The sequence below is a fragment of the Neoarius graeffei genome, chromosome 9 (genome assembly GCF_027579695.1).
Source record: "Neoarius graeffei isolate fNeoGra1 chromosome 9, fNeoGra1.pri, whole genome shotgun sequence".
Classification (NCBI taxonomy): domain Eukaryota; kingdom Metazoa; phylum Chordata; class Actinopteri; order Siluriformes; family Ariidae; genus Neoarius; species Neoarius graeffei.
Genome location: NC_083577.1, coordinates 36,055,645 through 36,078,405, shown reverse-complemented (window position 1 = coordinate 36,078,405; position 22,761 = coordinate 36,055,645). Strand labels below are relative to the sequence as shown.

General features: G+C 42.1%; 1 protein-coding gene across 1 annotated transcript; it reads right to left on the bottom strand.

Annotated features, from left to right (window-relative positions):
• Positions 1 to 5,222: 5,222 nt before the first annotated feature.
• Positions 5,223 to 13,154, bottom strand: LOC132891200 (zinc-binding protein A33-like). Its single transcript, XM_060928668.1, has 6 exons — positions 12,946 to 13,154; positions 7,761 to 7,856; positions 7,443 to 7,673; positions 7,292 to 7,314; positions 7,088 to 7,206; positions 5,223 to 6,980 (listed from the first exon to the last, which is right to left on the bottom strand). Exons 1-6 carry the CDS (start codon positions 13,096 to 13,098, stop codon positions 6,442 to 6,444), a joined length of 1,161 nt encoding a protein of 386 aa, XP_060784651.1. The 5' UTR covers positions 13,099 to 13,154; the 3' UTR covers positions 5,223 to 6,441.
• Between the last annotated feature and the right edge of the window lie 9,607 nt (positions 13,155 to 22,761).

The following is a 22,761-nucleotide window of genomic DNA, read 5'->3' as shown; positions in this document are numbered from 1 at the left end:
CATCATCTCTAGCTGCTTTATCCTGTTCTATAGGGTCGCAGGCAAGCTGGAGCCTATCCCAGCTGACTACGGGCGAAAGGCGGGGTACACCTTGGACAAGTCGCCAGGTCATCACAGGGCTGACACATAGACACAGACAACCATTCACACTCACATTCACACCTACGGTCAATTTAGAGCCACCAGTTAACCTAACCTGCATGTCTTTGGACTGTGGGGGAAACCGGAGCACCCGGAGGAAACCCACGCGGACACGGGGAAAACATGCAAACTCCGCACAGAAAGGCCCTCGCCGGCCACGGGGCTCGAACCCGGACCTTCTTGCTGTGAGGCGACAGCGCTAACCACTACACCACCGTGCCGCCCCTAGCAGCATTGTGTCCGTGTAAAATCTTCTCATGGCTGATGTGATTTGGTTTACTTTCTTTCTCTTTTTATCACTAAGATAGACAGAACTTGAATGACCATCCTTCCATTACCTAATGATTTTATCAAGGATAAAACAAGGATGTGTTTTTGCCAACCCTTCCTTGTGAGGTGAAAGATAAACACAAATACAATCCCATTTCTAGAAAAGTTGGGATATTTCCCAAAATGCAATAAAAATAAAAATATGTGATTTGTTAATTTGTGTGAACTTTTATTTAACTGACAAAAGTACAAAGAAAAGATTTTCAATAGTTTTACTGACCTACTTAATTGTCTCATCTCATCTCATTATCTCTAGCCGCTTTATCCTTCTACAGGGTCGCAGGCAAGCTGGAGCCTATCCCAGCTGACCACGGGCGAAAGGCGGGGTACACCCTGGACAAGTTGCCAGGTCATCACAGGGCTGACACATAGACAACCATTCACACTCACATTCACACCTACGGTCAATTTAGAGTCACCAGTTAACCTAACCTGCATGTCTTTGGACTGTGGGGGAAACCGGAGCATCCGGAGGAAACCCATGCGGACACGGGGAGAACATGCAAACTCCGCACAGAAAGGCCCTCGCCGGCCACGGGGCTTGAACCCGGACCTTCTTATTGTGAGGTGACAGCGCTAACCACTACACCACCGTGCTGCCCCTACTTAATTGTATTTTGTAAATATAAATGAAGTTAGAATTGGATGTCTGCAACATACTCACTCAAAAAAAAAAAAGTTGGGACAGAGGCAAAATAAGACTGAAAAGTTTATAGGATAATCAAGTAACACCATTTTGGAAGATTCCACAATAAGCAGATTAATTGCTATTATGATTGGGTATAAAAGGAGCAGCACCAAAGGTTGTCTTTGCAAGCAAGGATGGGTCATGACTCACCACTTTGTGCCAAAATTCATGAGAGAATTGTTAGTAAATTCAAAAAAACATTTCTCATTGCAAGGTTTTAGGTCTTTCAAACACTACAGTACATACTATTATGAAAAGATTCAGGGAATTCAGAGACATCTCAGTGTGTAAAGGGCAAAGTCAGAAACCAGTGTTGAATGTGTGTGACCTTCGAGCCCTCAGGAGTCACTGCTTGAGAAACTGTCATGCTACTGTGACAAATATAGCCACATCGGGAGTACTTCAAAAACCGTTGTCACTTAATACAGTCCGCTGCTGCATCCAGAAATGCAACCTGAAACTGTATTATGCAAGGAGGAAACCATTTATCAATTCTATGCAGAAACAACATAGATTTCTCTGGGCTCAAACTCATCTCAGATGGACCGAAAGACAGTGGAAACGTGCTGTCATCAGATGAGTCCACATTTTAGCTTGTTTTTGGGAAAACGGGACACTGAGTTCTCTGTGCCAAAGGTGAACACAACCATATGGTTTTTTATCAGAGAAAGGTGCAAAAGTCAGCATCTGTAAATGGAACGGGGAGGCATCGGTGCCCACGGCATGAGTGAGTTGCATGTGTGCAAAGGTATCATTGATATATTGGGGCATATATTGGGATTTTAGAGAGACATATTCATCAAGGCAATGTCTCTTCCTAGGAAGTCCATGCTTATTTCAGCAGGACAATACCAGGCCTCATTCTGCATGGGCTACAACAGCGTGGCTTCATAGACAGTGGGCAGCCATACTACAGCGCCCGGGGAGCAGTCAGGGGTTAGGTGCCTTGCTCAAGGGCACCTCAGCCCAAGGCCACCCCATGTCAACCTAACTGCATGTCTTTGAACTGTGGGGGAAACCGGAGCACCCGGAGGAAACCCACGCAGACACGAGGAGAACATGCAAATTCCACACAGAAAGGCCCTCGCTGGCCGCTGGGTTCGAACCCGGAACCTTCTTGCTGTGAGGCGACAGTGCCAACCACTACACCACCATGCCGCCCTAAACTTTAATAAAGCAAAAATGGACAAATATTCCAATTGCAAAACTGCAACAATTAGTATCCTCAGTTCCCATACGATTAAAAAGTGTTTTTAAAAGGAAAGGCGATGTAATACAATGGTCATAATGCCTCTGTCCCATCTTTTTTGATTGTGTTGTAGGCATCAAATTCTAACTTTGTTTATATTTACAAAACGCAATTAAATTGGTCAGTAAAACTATTGAAATTCTTTTCTTTGTACTTTTGTCAGTAAAATAAAGGGTCAGTACTTTTTGTCAGTAAAATAAATCACATATTTTTGTTTTATTGCATTTTGGAAACTATCCCAACTTTTTGGGAAATGGGGTTGTACACCAATTGATTATCTCGTTACAGTGGTACCTATCAAGGGGATGGGATATATTAGGCAGCAAGTGAACAGTCAGTTCTCAAAGTTCATGTGCTGTGAGCAAGAAAAAAACGGCATCTCTAAGGATCTGAGTGACTTTGACAAGGGCCAAATTGTGAAGGCTACACAACTGGGTCAGAGCATTTCTAAAACAGCAGGTCTTGTGGGGTGTTCCCAGTATACAGTGATTAGTATTTACAAAAAATGGTCCAAGGAAGGACAACCAGTGAACAGGCGACAGGGACATGGGTGCCCAAGCCTCATTGATATGCGTGGGAAGTAAAGCCTAACCCATCTGGTCTGATCACACAGAAGAGCTACTGTAGCATAAATTGCTGAAAAGTGGTGGCTATGATAGAAAGGTGTCAGAACACACAGTGCATAGCAGCTTGCTGTATATGGGGCTGCGTCGCCACAGATCGGTCAGAGTGCCCATGCTGACCCCTGTCCACCACTGAAACCACCTACAATACCATGTGAGCATCAGAACTGGACCACAAAGCAATGGGTGAAGGTGGCCTGGACTGATGAATCACATTTTCTTTGACATCATGTGGACAGCCAGGTGCATGTGCATTGCTTACCTGGGGAAGAGATGGCACCAGGATGCACTATGGGAAGAAGGCAAGCCAACAGAGGCAATGTGATGCTCTGGGCAATGTTCTCCCAGGAAACTTTGGGTCCTGGCATTCATGTGAATGTTATTTTGACACATACCGCCTACCTAAACATTGTTGCAGACTAAGTACACCCCTTCATGGCAACAGTATTCCCTGATAATGTGCCCTGCCACACTGCAAAAATGCACAGTATTAGGTAGGTGGTTTTAAAGTGATGGCTGATTGGTATGGAAAAAGAAAGTACACCTTCATTCAATACTATATTTTTATTTATCAGGGCCTAAATAACAGTTGTGTGGTGACAACAAAGAACAAAACAGATATGTAGTCATTTTTAATATAATATATATTTATATATGATATAATGATGATGATATAATAATATAAAACAAGCAACAATGCCAGATTTTTGGTTTTTACTACACACTAAAGACATTTGGGTTTGAGATAAAAAGATGAATATGAGATGATCGATCAGAATTTCAGTTTTCATTTCCTGATATTTACATCTAGACGTGTTAAACAACTTAAAACATGACAGCTTTGGGTGCACACCAGTCAATTCTTAGGTGAGGAAAAAGTATATGAACAGATAGTCTTAAAGTAAATTAAAGCAAATAAGACTTGTTTTTTTCGCGGTGCGGCTTCCATCAAATTCTGTGCTCTGATTGGCTGGTGAGCGGGTCCGTATCCTAAGGTACGGACCACAGTTATGGACCCCGGTTACGGACCTCTGGCGACTCACTCGTTCACAACAACAACAAACATAGTAGCATTTTTTGTCAACATTTATCTTTTTTTAAATAAGATTTATTTATAAGCTTATCAAAAATCTTATAAATTTTTGCCAGCATTTGTCAGGAGAATAGCATTAATTTTACAGCATGGATAGCGATAATCACAGTCTTCACAGCGAAAGCAAGTTTTACTACCCTGAGGAAGAAGAAATAAAAGAAAACATTTCAGGAGAAAGCTAAAAACCTCCAACTTGCTAACGCCGAGCAAAAACATGGCTGAATCCTGAATGACTCCTATTTGTATAAATAGGGGACTACATAGGCAGCAAAATGTAGTTTTTTCCCTGCCATGGAAGTGCACTTGGAAACCAAGGAGGAAGCAATTTGCATTACAGCCATGAATGAGGATTCAAAATAGCATTAATTTTACATCATGGATAGCGATAACGGCAGTGTTCACAGCGAAAGCGAGTTTTACTACCCTGAGGAAGAAGAAATAAAAGAAAACATTTCAGGAGAAAGCTAAAAACCTCCAACTTGCTAATGCCAAGCAAAAACATGGCTGAATCCTGAATGACTCCTATTTGTATAAATAGGGGACTACATAGGCGGCAAAATGTAGTTTTTTTTCCCTGCCATGGAAGTGCACTTGGAAACTGAGGAGGAAGCAATTTGCATTACAGCCGTGAATGAGGATTCAAAATAGCATTAATTTTACATCATGGATAGCGATAACAACAGTGTTCACAGCAAAAGCGAGTTTTACTACCCTGAGAAAGAAGAAATAAAATAAAACATTTCAGGAGAAAGCTAAAAATCTCCAACTTGCTAACACTGAGCAAAAACATGGCTGAATCCTGAATGACTCAATTTTGTATAAATAAGGGACTACATAGGCGGCAAAATGTAGTTTTTTTTCCTGCCATGGAAGTGCACTTGTATACCGAGGAGGAAGCCATTTGCATTACAGCCGTGAATGAGGATTCAAAATGGTGGCTCGGCTCGGTTTTCCCTTTCGGGTGCTCTCGTTTTCTGTTAGAATTTGGTAAAGAAAAAAATATATATATTATTTACCACACTGTAAGCCCGGACTTTGTATTTAATTAAATGTTTTAATTACAATGTACGTAAAAATTTAAGTTTGATTGCATTACTAAAAAATATTAAGTATATTCTACTAATTTGTACACATAGTCAAAAGTGTTAATAAGTTTAAGTTGAATGGCCTTAAAATTCCTAGTTTTAGTCATGACCACACCTCTTTTTTAATCTGCGCAGAGTTGTGAAGCCACCATTTTAACTTTCACACATCAGCAGCAGTTACGTGAGGTTTGGTAAAATTCAGAGTGAGCTTCAGCCAACGTTTGTTCTCTGAACTTAGTATTTTGGATCCTGACTGTCGGTGGGAATGTTTGTTTTAACTTTAAGAGCAGTGGAAATCGCGTGTTTTACAGTTTGATAGTTACAGGTGGTATTTTACCAATTTCACGTCATTTCCATCTGTTGGCTAAGTTGCGTTTGTCACTGTGGAGAGCTCTCTGGATTTGGAATGAGACACTTTTTTTTTTGAAAACTTTTCGGATAATGTAAGTATACAGCGTCCCGCTGGCAGTACGGGGAATGTTAAGGGGCTACGTATTAATGTTAGCACATATCTGGTTAAAGAAAAAACATGTTTCATGTTTCAATGTTTATTGTGCACTTCTTGTTAATAAAATACAAATGCAATGGAAAAACTTTATACACTGTCATTTGTTTTATTGCTTTAACAGGTAAATCGAATTCTTGTTAAGTTAAAATGTAAAGTATAATCACTAAAGATGAATTCTAGGAAAGTTTAAATATTAAGTTCAATCAAATAAACATATTTCAGTTTAATGTACTATAAATTTCAAGGCAACCAGTTTCCCAACACTGTTTGAGTAAATACAACTTATCAGGCTTTTAAGTACAAAAAACTTAAAATGGTTAGTTCATGCTGCATGGTAAAGCAATTTACATTTACAAGACATCTGAAGTTTAATGTACTATAAATTTCAAGGCAACCAGTTTCCAAACACTGTTTGAGTAAACTCAACTTATCAGGGTTTACAGTGCAGCTTAAGGTCGGTCCATATGGTGAAATACCGTGACCTCGGCCTTGAATACTGACCTCGGCCCAGAGGGCCTCGCTCAGTACTTTCAAGACCTCGGTCACGGTATTTCACGATACGGACCTCCCAGCTGGTAAATAACATATATATATTTGGTTATACAATAACTGCATGAAGCCGGCGAACCACTGACATCATCAGACTCTTGTTGTAAGCTTTAATCCATTAAAAGTCATCAATAAAATCCATTTAAACATTGTTTAAATACTGAATTAAATAACTCTAAATGAATGGACTCACTCTTACCGAGCACTGATGTGAGAGGACCTTCAGTGGAGACACTTCAACATTTATAAATGGCAGTAATTTTTCAGTAAATGTGTGTGTGAACATGTGAATGTGTGTGTTAGTGAGAGGGTCAGAAAATGACAGTGTTCCTTCATCCCAGTCCACCTGCACTCTGATCCTCTGGAGTTTCTGTGCTACTGAGAGGGAAGTCGATAGCTCTGGTGTAGAACCTGCTCTGTATGTGCCATCATAATGTCTCACATACCAGAGTCCACTTCTGGAGTTTATCTTACCCTTCCTCTGAGCAGATTCTGTCATTACACCAACAGCCCACATTGTACTGTCTCCCACTTTGACATCCCAGCAGTGTGTCCCCGAGTTAAAGCCCTCAGATCCCAGAATGCATGAAAATTCATCAAATCTCTCTGGATTATCAGGAAGTTTCTGTTTCTCAACACTGAGTCTCACACTGGTCAGATTATTAGATACAGTGAGTTTAGGATGAGCAGTGTTGGGGTCCAGAATTACAGGTGCTGAAAAAACAAACATAAGACATTCTGTATAATATGCCACAAAAATATACTCCCATTAACACACACACACACAAAAGAAAGAACAAAGCAAAGAGCAGCTGGCTTACTGTATTGGACAGCATCCTGCATTTTCTCCCAGACTCTGAACTTCAGGTTGGCCAGATGTTTTGCCACATGGATCAGTGCTCCTGAAAGCTCCTCTGGATGCTGCAGTGTGCACTGGGCTCTGCAAAAAACATTCAGGAGTCAGTGTTGCTGTGGGTTTGGATTCAGAAACACAGAGAACGAGAGACAGGAAGCACATCACTCACCTTTTCACTGTGGCCTTGTAGTTCTGTAAAACAACAAAGCAAATATCAGTGGATATGATTTACAGTTTTACACCATGGAAACGTGACGTTTCTGATGATGGAAAGAAGTTTTACTTTCTCACAGTGTAAATACTGACTAAATGATCCTCACTTGTAAGAATGAGACGTCTTCGGCTCCCATCTCCTCTTCTATGGTTCTGATTGTATCTGAAAGAGATGATATGTCTCCGCTCAGCTTCTCAATCTTCTCCTTCATCATCTGACTCTTCTGCTCTTCTTCCTTTCTCAGTGCAGTGAGCCTGACTGCCTCTTCATCTCGTAGAAACTGGTGAAGCTTCTCAAACTCCTCCTTAATCTGACACTCTGTGTGTTGGGCCTGAATCTGTAATGAACAGGAAATCTAGTTAAATAAAACTGCAATCATGCAAAACCGTAATTATAATATTAAACCCATGTTATTGATTCTAACCTTTATATGTTCTGCAGTCTGACTCCAGTTCAGTTTACAGTCTTGAAAGATCTTCAGTTTCTCCTGTAGGGGCTTCAGTGCAGTTTGCAGCTCCTCCTGAAATAAATTAACACACTGCATGGAAACTCTATTTTTCAGCTCTTATTGTACACATTGTTAGCACATACCACTTCTTACTCAGACGATTTAAGTGTACAATGTTTATTATACAGCATCTTGCAAAAGTATTAATCCCCCTTTGTGTTTGTTCTGTTTTGTTGCATTACAAGCTGGAATTAAATTGGATTTTTGGGGCATTAGCACCATTTGATTTACACAACACGCCTACCACTTGAAATGTGCAAATTGGTTTTGTTTATTGTGACACAAACAATAATTAAGATGAAAAAACTGAACTCTGGAGTGTGCATAGGTCCCCCCCCCCCTTCATATGAAACCAATTCACTTCATAAGTCACATAATTAGTTGATTAACATCTACCTGGGTAACACGGTGGTGTAGTGGTTAGCGCTGTCGCCTCACAGCAAGAAGGTCCGGGTTCGAGCCCCGGGGCCGGCGAGGGCCTTTCTGTGTGGAGTTTGCATGTTCTCCCCGTGTCCGCGTGGGTTTCCTCCGGGTGCTCCGGTTTCTCCCACAGTCCAAAGACATGCAGGTTAGGTTAACTGGTGACTCTAAATTGACCGTAGGTGTGAATGTGAGTGTGAATGGTTGTCTGTGTCTATGTGTCAGCCCTGTGATGACCTGGCGACTTGTCCAGGGTGTACCCCGCCTTTCGCCCGTAGTCAGCTGGGATAGGCTCCAGCTCTCCTGCGACCCTGTAGAAGGATAAAGCGGCTAGAGATGATGAGAGAGATGAACATCTACCTGTGTGTGATCAAGGTGTCACATGGTCTGTCACATGATGTCTGTATAAATCAACCTGTTCTGGAAGGACCCTGACGCTACAATGCTACTAAGCAAGCAACATGAAAACCAAGGAGCCTCCAAACAGGTCAGAGACAAAGTTGTGGAGAAGTATAGATCAGGGTTGAGTTATAAAAAAATATCCCAAACTTTGAATATCCCAGGGAGCATCATTAAATCCATTATAGCAAAATGGCAAGAATATGGCACCACTACAAACCTGACAAGAGAAGGCCACCCACCAAAACTCACAGACCGGGCAAGGAGGGCATTAATCAGAGATGCAACAAAGACTCCAAAGATAACACTGAAGGAGCTGCAAAGATCCACAGTGGAGATGGGAGTATCTGTCCATAGGAACACTTTAAGCCGTACACTCCACAGAGCAGGGCTTTATGGAAGAGTGGCCAGAAAAAAGCCATTGCTTAAGAATACATGCTTGGATTTTGGCCAACAGCATGTGGCAGACTCCCCAAACACATGGAAGAAGATTCTCTGGTCAAATGAGACTAAAATTGATCTTTTTGGCCATCATGGAAAATCCCATGTGTGGTGCAAACCCAACACTTCCCATCACCCTGAGAACACCCTTCCTACAGTGAAGCATGGTGGTGGCAGCAGCATGCTGTGGGGATGTTTTCATCTGCAGGGAAAGGAAAGCTGGTCAGGATTGAAGGAAAGATGGATGGCACTAAATACAGGGCAATTCTGGAGGAAAACCTGTTTGAGTCGGCCAGAGGTTTGAGCTTGGGATGAGGGTTCACATTCCAGCAGGACAATGACCCTAAACATACTGCTAAAGCTACACTGGAATGGTTTAAAGGGAAACATTTAAATGTCTTGGAATGGCCTAATCAAAGCCCAGACCTCAATCCAATTGAGAATCTATGGCATAACTTGAAGATTGCTGTACACCAACGCAATCCATCTAACTTGAAGGAGTTGGAGCAGTTTTGCCTTGAGGAATGGGCAAAAATCCCAGTGGCTAGATGTGCTAAGCTAATAGAGATATATCCCAAGAGACTTGCAGCTGTAATTGCAGCAAAAGGTGGCTCTACAAAGTATTGACTATACCTATGCACACTCCAGATTTCTGTTTTTCATCTTAATTATTGTTTGTGTCACAATCAAACAACAATTTGCACCTTTAAAGTGGTAGGCATGTTGTGTAAATCAAATGGTCCTAACCCTCCAAAAATCCATTTTAATTCCAGCTTGTAATGCGACAAAACAGGACAAATACCAAAGGAGGACGAATACTTTTGGAAGACGCTGTATGTTTTAAAGGTGTCACATTATGCAGCAATTGTTTGGCAATGCCCTTCTAACAGTGTAACAGTCCAGTCCAGCCTGAAGAAAGATAAGACTGGCTCTCCAGGAAGACAATGGGACAGACAGTAATCAAACCTCTGATGTTATCCAAAACCACCCAGAACACTGATCTATCTCATCACTTCTCCATAAAACCCAGAAATTATCATACATCTCTGATCTTGGTATTAGATTTTCATCCACCTGGATCTCTGACCATCAAATTCAGAGTCATGTTTACGACTCTAAATGTGGGTGACAATCTATCACTCCCATGATTGAGTATGCTGAAGTCATGAAGTCAACTGAGAAACACAATTTAAATGTAAATAGGCCCAGAGGAGGAAGAAAATCTTACTTCGTTAGCAATATACCCCAGATGGTGTTGGGCCAGTTCTACACCCTCACCATTTGCTCTGTCCTCACCACTTCAGTAACAGTCTATTTTAGCTGATTGTTGTCCAGAGCTATGAAATGAGCAAAACAATAATTGCTGATGCTTCAGATCTAGGACATAACGTATTTGACCTTCATTCCAGCAGGAGCTACAGATCAATGTGCATCAAAACCACCAACCACTGGAAAAGGTTCTTTCCCTATACACCAGTGTTTCGCAAAGTGTGGTCCGCGGACCAGAGACCTCAAGTGGTCCGCGAGGTGATCTACAAATGTAGTCAGCGTTTTCAAGATAAGCTAGCGTATGCTTTGTAACATTATTAGAAAGTTAAATTTATCCAATCTTGTTTTTAACAGCAATCAAACGGGCCTGTAATTTCATCATTATTATTATTTAAAAAGCATTCTGCATCTGAATTTGCACCACATAAAACTTGTAGGGCGGCATGGTGGTGTAGTGGTTAGCGCTGTCGCCTCACAGCAAGAAGGTCCGGGTTCGAGCCCCGTGGCCGGCAAGGGCCTTTCTGTGTGGAGTTTGCATGTTCTCCCCGTGTCCGCGTGGGTTTCCTCCGGGTGCTCCGGTTTCCCCCACAGTCCAAAGACATGCAGGTTAGGTTAACTGGTGACTCTAAATTGACCGTAGGTGTGAATGTGAGTGTGAATGGTTGTCTGTGTCTATGTGTCAGCCCTGTGATGACCTGGCGACTTGTCCAGGGTGTACCCCGCCTTTCGCCCGTAGTCAGCTGGGATAGGCTCCAGCTTGCCTGCGACCCTGTAGAACAGAATAAAGCGGCTAGAGATAATGAGATGAGATGAGATAAAACTTGTAGTGTGCACGTGCTCTTATTCCACGTCTTGTCTCTAGGCAACAGTCACCTCACAAATCTCTGCCTCACAAGCAAACAGGCAGGCAGACCTGAAAACAAGCAAACGAAAATTCTGAACATATAATAGGCTAATCCTAACTAGCTCGTGTTCGTGGCAATTTTTTTAATTTACTGAAAGTGAAACAACAAGGATGGAGAAGTGGCTGACAGGTTCAGTTAAGAGGAAAAAACCTAGGAAAAAAGCGAAACCGAGTCAATGTGGCCCCCAATCTCAGATTAAAGTTGTCCAGCTTGGAACCAGATATTAAATCATTGATGCATCAGCATCACTTAGTATGCATCAGCACCACTCCTCCCATTAAGAAAAAAGAGTCAGTTTTGAGCAGAAGACAAGTAAGTGTAATCTGTTAAATCTAAAATTTGTTTTGTTCATTTCAGTTCATTCATGTTCCTCCTAATTTTGATCTATTGATATGAAATGTTCTGATTAACTGTTTGCTGAATTTTAAACCTCCATACTTTTGCCTTTAAAAACCACGGAGGATATGGAATGGATAGGCCTTTAATGTATTTAGTTAACCATAATTTTTTCAATTAAAAACACCTAATAGTACACATCTCTGTATGGTCTGTGTGTGTGTGTGTGTGTTGTGTGGGGCGGGGTGGGGGGGGGGTGTTGACAGGTCTCATCTCATCTCATTATCTCTAGCCGCTTTATCCTTCTACAGGGTTGCAGGCAAGCTGGAGCCTATCCCAGCTGACTACGGGCGAAAGGCGGGGTGCACCCTGGACAAGTCGCCAGGTCATCACAGGGCTGACACAGACAACCATTCATTCACACTCACATTCACACCTATGGTCAATTTAGAGTCACCAGTTAACCTAACCTGCATGTCTTTGGACTGTGGGGGAAACTGGAGCACCCGGAGGAAACCCACGCGGACACAGGGAGAACATGCAAACTCCGCACAGAAAGGCCCTCGCCGGCCACAGGGCTCGAACCCGGACCTTCTTGCTGTGAGGCGACAGCGCTAACCACTACACCACCGTGCCGCCCCATAGGAAATTATGTGTTTGATATTACCCGTGGGCGGCACGGTGGTGTAGTGGTTAGCGCTGTCGCCTCACAGCAAGAAGGTCCTGGGTTCGAGCCCCGGGGCCGGCGAGGGCCTTTCTGTGCGGAGTTTGCATGTTCTCCCCGTGTCCGCGTGGGTTTCCTCCGGGTGCTCCGGTTTCCCCCACAGTCCAAAGACATGCAGGTTAGGTTAACTGGTGACTCTAAATTGACCGTAGGTGTGAATGTGAGTGTGAATGGTTGTCTGTCTCTATGTGTCAGCCCTGTGATGACCTGGCGACTTGTCCAGGGTGTACCCCGCCTTTCGCCCGTAGTCAGCTGGGATAGGCTCCAGCTTGCCTGCGACCCTGTAGAACAGGATAAAGCGGCTAGAGATAATGAGATGAGATGAGATATTACCCGTGTTGATTGAAACTTTGTTATTTTATTGTGATGTCTAAACACAACCAGAGCTCAATAACAGAGTCTGGACCAGGAAAGCATTACTCTGAGTCTGCTTTACAAGCTACAAGCTAAGACAATCTAAATACAGTACAGTAATGATAGCAGGAAAGGTATACATATGCATTTGTAAATTAATATAATTGCTAAGTATATTATTTGGTAATTCGTATCAGTTGCTAGTATTATTCTTTTCATTCTCATCTTTTATGACATGAAATTTTCAGATTACCTTACAGTCAGTTACTGCCTCATCAACAGGGCAGAATTTGTGGTTGGTGTGTTTTCTTGAATCCCGACACACCAGACACACCATTTGTTGATCATCTAGACAGAAGAGGTTTAGTTTCTCGTTGTGCAGACTGCAGACAAAAGCAGAAGCCATTTTCTTTCACTGTTATTCTTTCAAGCTGTACAGATGACAGGTGGACCGATGTTATTCGCTCTAATTCGGGTGTTGTGTTTCACTTTCAGTTTTGGCAAAATGATCACACTTCTATTTTAGGCTTGTTTAAAGGCAAACACAAGTTTATACTAACCTCATTTCCAGAAAAGTTGGGATATTTTCCAAAATGTAATACAAAAAAACTCTTATACCATATATATTTTTAATTTATAAGAACTTTATTTAACTGACAAAAGTATAGAGAACATATTTTCAGTAGTTTTACTGACCAACTTAGTTGTATTTTGTAAATATAAATGAAGTTAGAAATTTATACCTGCAACACACTGAAAGAAAAAAAAAGTTGGGACAGAGGCATTATTACCATTGTATTACATCACCTTTCCTTTAATAACAATTTTTAATCATATGGTAACTGAGGATACTTGTTGCAGTTTTGCAATTTGAATTTTGTCCATTCTTGCTTGATATAAAACTTCAGCTGCTCAACAGTCTGCAGTCACCGTTGTCTGATTTTCCTCTTCATGATGTGCTACCGTGTACATTCTCAACAGGAGACAGATCTGGACTGGCAGCAGGCCAGTCAAGCACACACACTCTGTGTCTACGAAACCACGCTGTTGTAGCCCATGCAAAATGAGGCTGGTATTGTCCTGCTGAAATAAGCATGGATTTCCCAGGAAGAGACCTCGCCTTAATGAATATTTCTCACTAAAATCCCAATATATCCCCTAATATATCAATGCTACCTTCACACACATGCAACTCACCCATGTCGTGGGCACTGGTGCCCTCCATACCATCACAGATGCTGACTTTTGCATCTTTCTCTGATAACAAACTGGATGGTCATGTTCACCTTTGACACTGAGAACTCGATGTCCAGTTTTCCCGAAAACAAGCTGAAATGTGGACTCATCTGACCACAGAACACGTTTCATCATTATCAACATCAGCTCTCTTGCCGTAATCAGCAAATGGAGTTTATTTTTTTAGGTTTTGTTTGACCTCTTACACATAAAGGACCCTAAACGGAATTGAGAAGACTGGTGCAATCATTTATCACACAAAGATTTCTTGATAGTGTGAACAGCCTCCACTCTGGTCGATATGCCTGGTTATACATACAGAGCCCCTTATGACTTTGTGGACATGGTGGAGGAGTGAAAAAGGTAGGCATTTATCAGAATGTCACAAGTTCCCAACCCTGGTCCTGAAGTACCCCTTGTCCTGCACATTATTATCTCATCTCATCTCATCTCATTATCTCTAGCCGCTTTATCCTTCTACAGGGTCGCAGGCAAGCTGGAGCCTATCCCAGCTGACTACGGGCGAAAGGCGGGGTACACCCTGGACAAGTCGCCAGGTCATCACAGGGCTGACACATAGACACAGACAACCATTCACACTCACATTCACACCTACGGTCAATTTAGAGTCACCAGTTAACCTAACCTGCATGTCTTTGGACTGTGGGGGAAACCGGAGCACCCGGAGGAAACCCACGCGAACACGGAGAGAACATGCAAACTCCACACAGAAAGGCCCTCGCCGGCCCCGGGGCTCGAAGCCAGGACCTTCTTGCTGTGAGGCGACAGCGCTAACCACTACACCACCGTGCCGCCACATTATTATTTATTTATTTATTTATTTATTTAACCCAACACACCTGATCCAATTAATCAGCTAATTAACAATTTTCCGTAAATTGAAGTGGATGCAATAGAGCAGAGAAAACATTAAAATGTGCAGGACAGAGTATATCAGGCTTGGGAACCTGTGACCTATGTGCTGTTTCGCTCTCTCATGCACTGGCTGTGAAGAAACAGCAGGCAGCAGCAGAGTACAGCTCAATATTGCTTTAATTCTATTCAGTATAACTACAGTGGATATAAAAAGTGTACACACCCCGTTAAAATGATAGGTTTTTCTGATGTAAAAAATGAGACCATGATAAATCATTTCAAAACTTTTCCCACCTTTAATGTGACCTATAACCTGTACAATTCAATTGAAAAACAAATCTGTTCGGGGGAAAAACATTTTAAAAAAAAGTACAATAAGCTGGTTGCATAAGTGTGCACACCCTTAAACTAATACTTTGTTGAAGTACCTTTTGATTTAATTACAGCATTCAGTCTTTTTGGGTCGGAGTCTGTCATCCTGCCATATCTAGACTTGGCAATATTTGCCCACTCTTCCTTGCAAAAGTGCTCAAACTCTGTCAGATTGTGAGGGCATCTCTTGTGCACAGCCCTCTTCAGGTCACCCCACAGATTTTCAATTGGATTTAGGTCTGGGCTCTGGCTGGGCCATTCCAAAACTTTAATTTTCTTCTGGTAAAGCCATTCTTTTGTTGATTTCGATGTATGCTTGGGGTCATTGTCATGCTGAAAGATGAAATTCCTCTTCCTCTTCGGCTTTCTAGCAGACACCTGAAGGTTTTGGGCCAAAATTGACTGGTATTTAGAACTGTTCATAATTCCCTCCACCTTGACTAAAGCCCCTGTTCCAGCTGAAGAAAAACAACCCCAAAACATGATGCCGCCACCACCATGCTTCACCGTGGGTAGTGTTCTTTTGGTGCAATGTTGTTTTTGTGCCAAACATACCTTTTGGAATTGTGGCCAAAAAGTTCAACCTTGGTTTCATCAGACCATAACACATTTTCCCACATGCTTTTGGGAGAGCTGATGTATTTTTTTTGCAACATTTAGCCGGGCCTGGATGTTTTTCTTTGTAAGAAAAGGCTTCCGTCTTGTGACCCTACCTCATAGTCCAGACATATGGAGAATACGGGAGATTGTTGTCACATGTAGTACACAACCAGTACTTGCCAGAAATTCCTGCAGCTCCTTCAGTGTTGCTGTCGGCCTCTTGGCAGCCTGCCTGACCAGTTTTCATCTAGTCTTTTCATCAATTTTGGAGGGACGTCCAGTTCTTGGTAATGTCACTACTGTCCCATATTTTCTCCACTTCTTGATGACTGTCTTCACTGTGCTCCATGGTATATCTAATGCTGTGGAATTTTTTTTTGTACCCTTCTCCTGACTGATACCTTTCAACAATGAGATCCCTTTGATGCTTTGTAAGCTCTCTGTGAACCCTGGCTTTTGCTGGAGGATGCAACGGAGTAAATGTCAGGAAAATCTTACTAGGATAGCTGTTACTTTATTTGGGGTTAATCAGAGTCATTTTAATTGATGGCAGGTGTGAACCCAAAAAGACTGAACGCTGTAATTAAATCAAAAAGTGCTTCAGCAAAGTATTAGTTTAAGGGTGTACACACTTATGCAACCAGCGTATTGTACTTTTTTTTATGTCCCCCCCCCCCCCCCCCCCCACACACACACAGATTTGTTTGTTTTTCAGTTGAATTGTACAGGTTATAGGTCACATTAAAGGTGGGAAAAGTTTTGAAATTATTTATCATGGTCTCATTTTTTTACATCAGAAAAACCTGTCATTTTAATGGGGTGTGTATGCTTTTTATATCCACTGTATATATTGTTATATATACACTATCATTTACCATGCTAATGTGATAGAAGAACTGTATGTGTGAAATGTCTCATCTCATCTCATTATCTCTAGCCACTTTATCCTGTTCTACAGGGTTGCAGGCAAGCTGGAGCCTATCCCAGCTGACTACGGGCGAAAGGCGGGGTACACCCTGGACAAGTCGCCAGGTCATCACAGGGCTGACACATAGACACAGACAACCATTCACACTCACATTCACACCTACGGTCAATTTAGAGTCACCAGTTAACCTAACCTGCATGTCTTTGGACTGTGGGGGAAACCGGAGCACCCGGAGGAAACCCACGCGGACACGGGGAGAACATGCAAACTCCACACAGAAAGGCCCTCGCCGGCCACGGGGCTCGAACCCGGACCTTCTTGCTGTGAGGCGACAGCGCTAACCACTACACCACCGTGCCGCCTGTGTGAAATGTATTTTAACTAATTAAGTCAATGTTTTCTGATTAAATATAATGGTAACTGAGATCAACAAAACTCTGCAGGGAACTCTACAGTGTCTCCATCTGCAAATCCATGAATTGTTCACAGCCTATCTTTATGAGGTGAAAGATAAGCACATAAATTAACATACACATAGATAAACATGGCCATGCTCTTGGAACAATATCCCTCTGTCATTTCTAGGACATTTCTTTTAACCATTCAGAACCATCTGATTTCCTCAGTGTGTGCCTCAGACTTTTGCAGCTCACAATCCCTGCAGAGGCATCAGCCACCTAGCAGACACAAAAACTTTTGTATAGGTCTGTGTTTCAGTTCCTAAACTACGGAAGCAATTCTTATGAAAAAGAAAAGAAAAGAAAAAAAGAAAACTAGCTAATGTTAGCCAAGGGTTGTAAAACTTCCTTTCAAAATGTGCCATTTTCCTGAGAGATAAACAATTACAAACTGAAGAATCAGTTATATTACTTACCAAAATGTTTAATTCACTGAGAACATTGAAGTTGCACAGCTTCTATTTTCATTTAAAGTGAGTAATTCCGAGGGTATTGAGTGCTCATTTGATTGACTGTACCTAAATATGATCAACTATTTGACTACAAAAGACAACATAACCGTACCATTTGAACACTCCAGAAAAAATTCTAAAGTACCAAAAAAATAAAATAAAATTACTGCCCAGTAATTCTGTGGTTCTTTCACGTTACAGAAAGGTTACACCAGGCCTGTCATTTATATCCTACAGTTTGCTAGATCTTTATCAGTTACTCTGAATTGCCGGTTTGTGAGAGATCGCAGTAAGTGTAAAAACAGATTATCATCAGCTCACAGATAAGATAAGGTTAAATAATAGGATGCGCATTTACTCATAAGAGAAAATCATACCATGCCTGTTTTAGTGCTTGAAAGTGCATTTATAAGCAGAGGTCATGGCCAGGAATCCCAAGTTTATGATTCATTCTGTTGGATAAGACACATACTAACCAGTTTCCAGTTACTTCAGAGTCATATACCAGTAGTTGCACAAACCATGAACATGCAGTAATCTCTGTGTACTTTTGAGCAACTAGCTGTCATGTAAAGAACAGCACTGACATTTGGGTTTCTAATTAAAAATTATGCATCATTTCCAAATTGTACCAAATAAGAATGTAACTAAATACAAATACATTATTCTGAATGAACAGACAATGTGTTCTAATTAGATACAAATACTAGTTATTGGTTTTTAGAAGGTATAGGGTTTCTGGTTGAGACTTGAGGTGTGCATGAGGACTGGGATTCCATGGGATGCAACAAAATACCTGTGCAAGCCAGAGGTTCTTACTGTCATGTTGGTGAGAGTGAGCGGTCAGATATGAAACATACAGGACAAACAAAATCTTTGTTTATGTACAACATTCTTACAGCCGGGTCAGTGTCATGGCCATTTAAAGTAAGCTACTAGTTTGTTTATATTTTGGAGAACAGAACCAACTAATGCTAACCATATTCAAAAAGACTTGAAAAGACTCTGAAAAGACATTTAAGAGACTAAAGTCTGATACCCTCTTACATTTAAAGACAGTACGTCATTCATCACAGAGTTATGCTGGGCTTACACTAAACCACTTTTTAGATGATTATCTATGATTTTGAAAAAAAAACTGGGGATCTTGCAGGGTCCCTATATGCATGAGCTAAGACTAAAGATAATATTAAACATGCTTGATTTTATCAGAAGGGGTGGCACGGTGGTGTAGCGGTTAGCACTATCGCCTCACAGGAAGAAGGTTCTGAGTTTGAACCCAGTGGCTGATGGGGGCCCTTCTGTGTGGAGTTTGCATGTTCTCCCCGTGTCTGCGTGGGTTTCCTTCGGGTGCTCTGGTTTCCCCCACAGTCCAAAAACATGCAGGCTAGGCTAATTGGTGGCTCTAAATTGACTGTACATGTGAATGTGAGTGTGAATGGTTGTTCATCTCTATGTGTCAGCCCTGCGATGATTTGGCGACTTGTCCAGGGTGTACCCTGCTTTTCACCCATAGTCAGCTGGGATAGGCTCCAGCTTGCCTTTGACCCTGCACAGGATAAGTGGTAATGGATGGATTTTATCAGAATGTAAAGACTAGAAAAAGACCAAACGATTGAGATGACGGGAGCACGTCCCAACTCTAGCAAAACTCTCATAATTTTATTCTGACTTTGAAAATTTGTCTGCGACAATGAATTTGCCTGAAAAGCATAAATTATCTTTAAAATACTGTGGACAAGTATAAAAAAATAGCTGTGTGAGCAGGATTAGATACCGGTGCCGCGAGCTGGCCTAGTGGTTAGCGTGTCCGCCTCTCAACTGGGAGATCGTGAGTTCTACTTGCAATTGGGTCATACCAAGGACCATCAAAAAATGGTACCTCTACCGTCTGGCTAGGCATGCTGCAATACAGATGCAAGTGGGGAGTCAAACTCTTGCAGTTACCAGAGGACCAGCCCCCCACTGTAACCCTAGTTGTATAATAGGTGAGCGGTATAGAAGCAGAGATTGGCATTGCCCAATGCACCTCAAGGGTCTGGTTAGTACTGGGACGGGAGACTACCTGGGAAGATCAGGTCCTGGCATGGGAGGGACTTTGACTTAAGCAGGATTAGAACAACAGTTCTGTGCATCTCTGTATTTGAATCCAATTATAAACCTGAGCGATGTAGCTGAGGTTGAGGAACTGTCAGAGACAGAATTCACACACCATACTGACATTTCTGTAACCCCCACCACCATCACCACGATTACCTGTTTACCAGAGTTTCCAAGGTCATAGTGGTAGGGTCCATATTTTATGCCACAGCCACTTGGAACACTTTTTGACCAATTAACCAGAAAAAAATACAGATTAATTCATTTTGATACACTCATAGTAAATACATAGGAAGGTATCAAAATTGAGCATGTGTGGAGAAGGAAGTCTATTTTTATGATCATATACTTAGACTGTAAACTGTAATGCTCATCCTCATTTTTTCCATCTTCATGCGTCAGTTCTGTGCATGACTCAGGCATTCACCTCTTCATGTGCTTCATAGCACATGTGATATACAGTATCCAACTGAGCAACAAAAGCTGCCCGAGGACCTTATATAACTGGAGAAAATACACAGTGACTTTAGACAGTGGTTTAAATGTGAATTTAGAGGGAGTGCAGATCTGAAATCAGTGATTATCTGATCTAATTGGAAATTGGAGGCAGTGCTCCATCTTGTGAAACACACTGTATTTAATATAATGCAAATACACCTGGACACTGAGTGCCAACGAGAGCCTTCGTTACTTTTGAATCCCGACTTACTTCACAAGGCAAAGTAGGCCGTTGTATATGTATGTTCAATAGATGTTTCTCATCTCATCTCATCTCATTATCTCTAGCCGCTTTAATCCTTCTACAGGGTCACAGGCAAGCTGGAGCCTATCCCAGCTGACTACGGGTGAAAGGCAGGGTACACCCTGGACAAGTCACCAGGTCATCACAGGGCTGACACATAGACACAGACAACCATTCACACTCACATTCACACCTACGGTCAATTTAGAGTCACCAGTTAACCTAACCTGCATGTCTTTGGACTGTGGGGGAAACCGGAGCACCCGGAGGAAACCCACACGGACACGGGGAGAACATGCAAACTCCACACAGAAAGGCCCTCGCCGGCCACGGGGCTTGAACCCGGACCTTCTTGCTGTGAGGCGACAACGCTAACCACTACACCACCGTGCCGCCCCTTTACAGAATTTGAATGACTTAAAACATGAGCTAATTTTATTCCTAATCTATCCCCAATGAGCAAGCCTGTGGCGATGGTGGCAAGGAAAAACTCCCTCAGACAACATGAGGAAGAAACCTTGAGAGGAGCCAGACTCAAAAGGGAACCCATCTTCATTTGGGCAACAACAGACAACATGACTATAACATTAACAGTTTTAATTAACAGTTTTAATTTAACAGTTTCGTTGATGTTATAAACTCTTCAATGATGGAAACTTGAGTGCAAAACTGTTCATGACAACTGCAGTCCTAAAGTTAGCAAGTCAACTGTGGTCCTCGGCCATAAAAGCATTACTGTAAGTGTCCAGAGCGTCTTCCAAGTGTGACTTTCAACTGTTCATATGGGGCCACCCTCCACAGGAGCAATGCGATGAGACTCCAACCAGACACAGGGCACCAGGATGGATCAGGCAGGTCCGAGGAGCAGAAGAGGTCAGCATCTCAATCCCAGGACCGACATGCAACTCAGAGGGACAGATTGGGGGGGGGGGGGGGGGGGCACAGGTTGTTAGGTATGCCCAATGTCACCTGAATAAGTAGGAACAGTATACATATTGCGCTGAGTACAAGCAGGGACTCCGGCAAAACTAACTATGACAGCATAACTAAAAGGGGAGAGCCAGAAGGTAACACAGGCATGAGGGAGCCCCGGGACATAAAGCAGCAGCCACTATACCGTCAACAAACTCAAGTGAGCAAGCTAGTGGGGGACTGACAGCATCCATACATCCCAGTTTACCAAAACATTCTATCTCTGAGGACCCTCCAGATCTACTCTTTTACCTCATAAACACCATTAACAAAAGGCTTGACTAAACAGATATGTTTTCAGCCTAGACTTAAAAGCTGAATCGAAAGTAAGATTATTAAAAAGCCTATCTTGTCCTTCGTTTATTATCTTATTTTTTTTCCTGCCTATTTGTCTGTACAGCTGTGTGTACACAGTGGTGCTTGAAAGTTTGTGAACCCTTTCGAATTTTCTATATTTCTGCATAAATATGACCTAAAACATCATCAGATTTTCACACAAGTCCTAAAAGTAGATAAAGAGAACCCAGGTAAACAAATGAGACAAAATATTATACTTGGTCATTTATTTATTGAAGAAAAAGATTCCAATATTACATATCTGTGAGTAGCAAAAGTATGTGAACCTCTAGGATTAGCAGTTAATTTGAAGGTGAGTCAGGTGTTTTCAATCAATGGGATGACAATCAGGTGTGAGTGGGCACCCTGTTTTATTTAAAGAACAGGGATCTATCAAAGTCTGATCTTCACAACACATGTTTGTGGAAGCGTATCATGGCACGAACAAAGGAGATTTCTGAGGACCTCAGAAAAAGCGTTGTTGATGCTCATCGGGCTGGAAAAGGTTACAAAACCATCTCTAAAGAGTTTGGACTCCACCAATCCACAGTCAGACAGATTGTGTACAAATGGAGGAAATTCAAGACCATTGTTACCTCCTGAGGAGTGGTAGACCAACAACAATCACTCCAAGAGCAAGGAGTGTAATAGTCAGCGAGGTCACAAAGGACCCCAGGGTAACATCTAAGCAACTGAAGGCCCCTCTCACATTGGCTAATGTTAATGTTCATGAGTCCACCATCAGTCGAACACTGAACAACAATGGTGTGCATGGCAGGGTTGCAAGGAGAAAAGAACATTCTAAAAACAACATTGCTGCTTGTCTGCAGTTTGCTAAAGATCACGTGGACAAGCCAGAAGGCTATTGGAAAAATGTTTTGTGGACGGATGAGACCAAAATAGAACTTTTTGGTTTAAATGAGAAGCGTTATGTTTGGAGAAAGGAAAACACTGCATTCCAGCATAAGAACCTTATCCCATCTGTGAAACATGGTGG

What these genes read in the sequence shown, in the direction of transcription:
- LOC132891200 (XM_060928668.1), bottom strand. Translation starts at nt 13,098, where the DNA reads ATGGCTTCTGCTTTTGTCTGCAGTCTGCACAACGAGAAACTAAACCTC. An exon ending in AAGACGTCTCATTCTTACAA is followed by an intron (nt 7,315 to 7,442) that starts GTGAGGATCATT and finishes GTTGTTTTACAG; the next exon opens with AACTACAAGGCCACAGTGAA. An exon ending in TACAAGGCCACAGTGAAAAG is followed by an intron (nt 7,207 to 7,291) that starts GTGAGTGATGTG and finishes TGTTTTTTGCAG; the next exon opens with AGCCCAGTGCACACTGCAGC.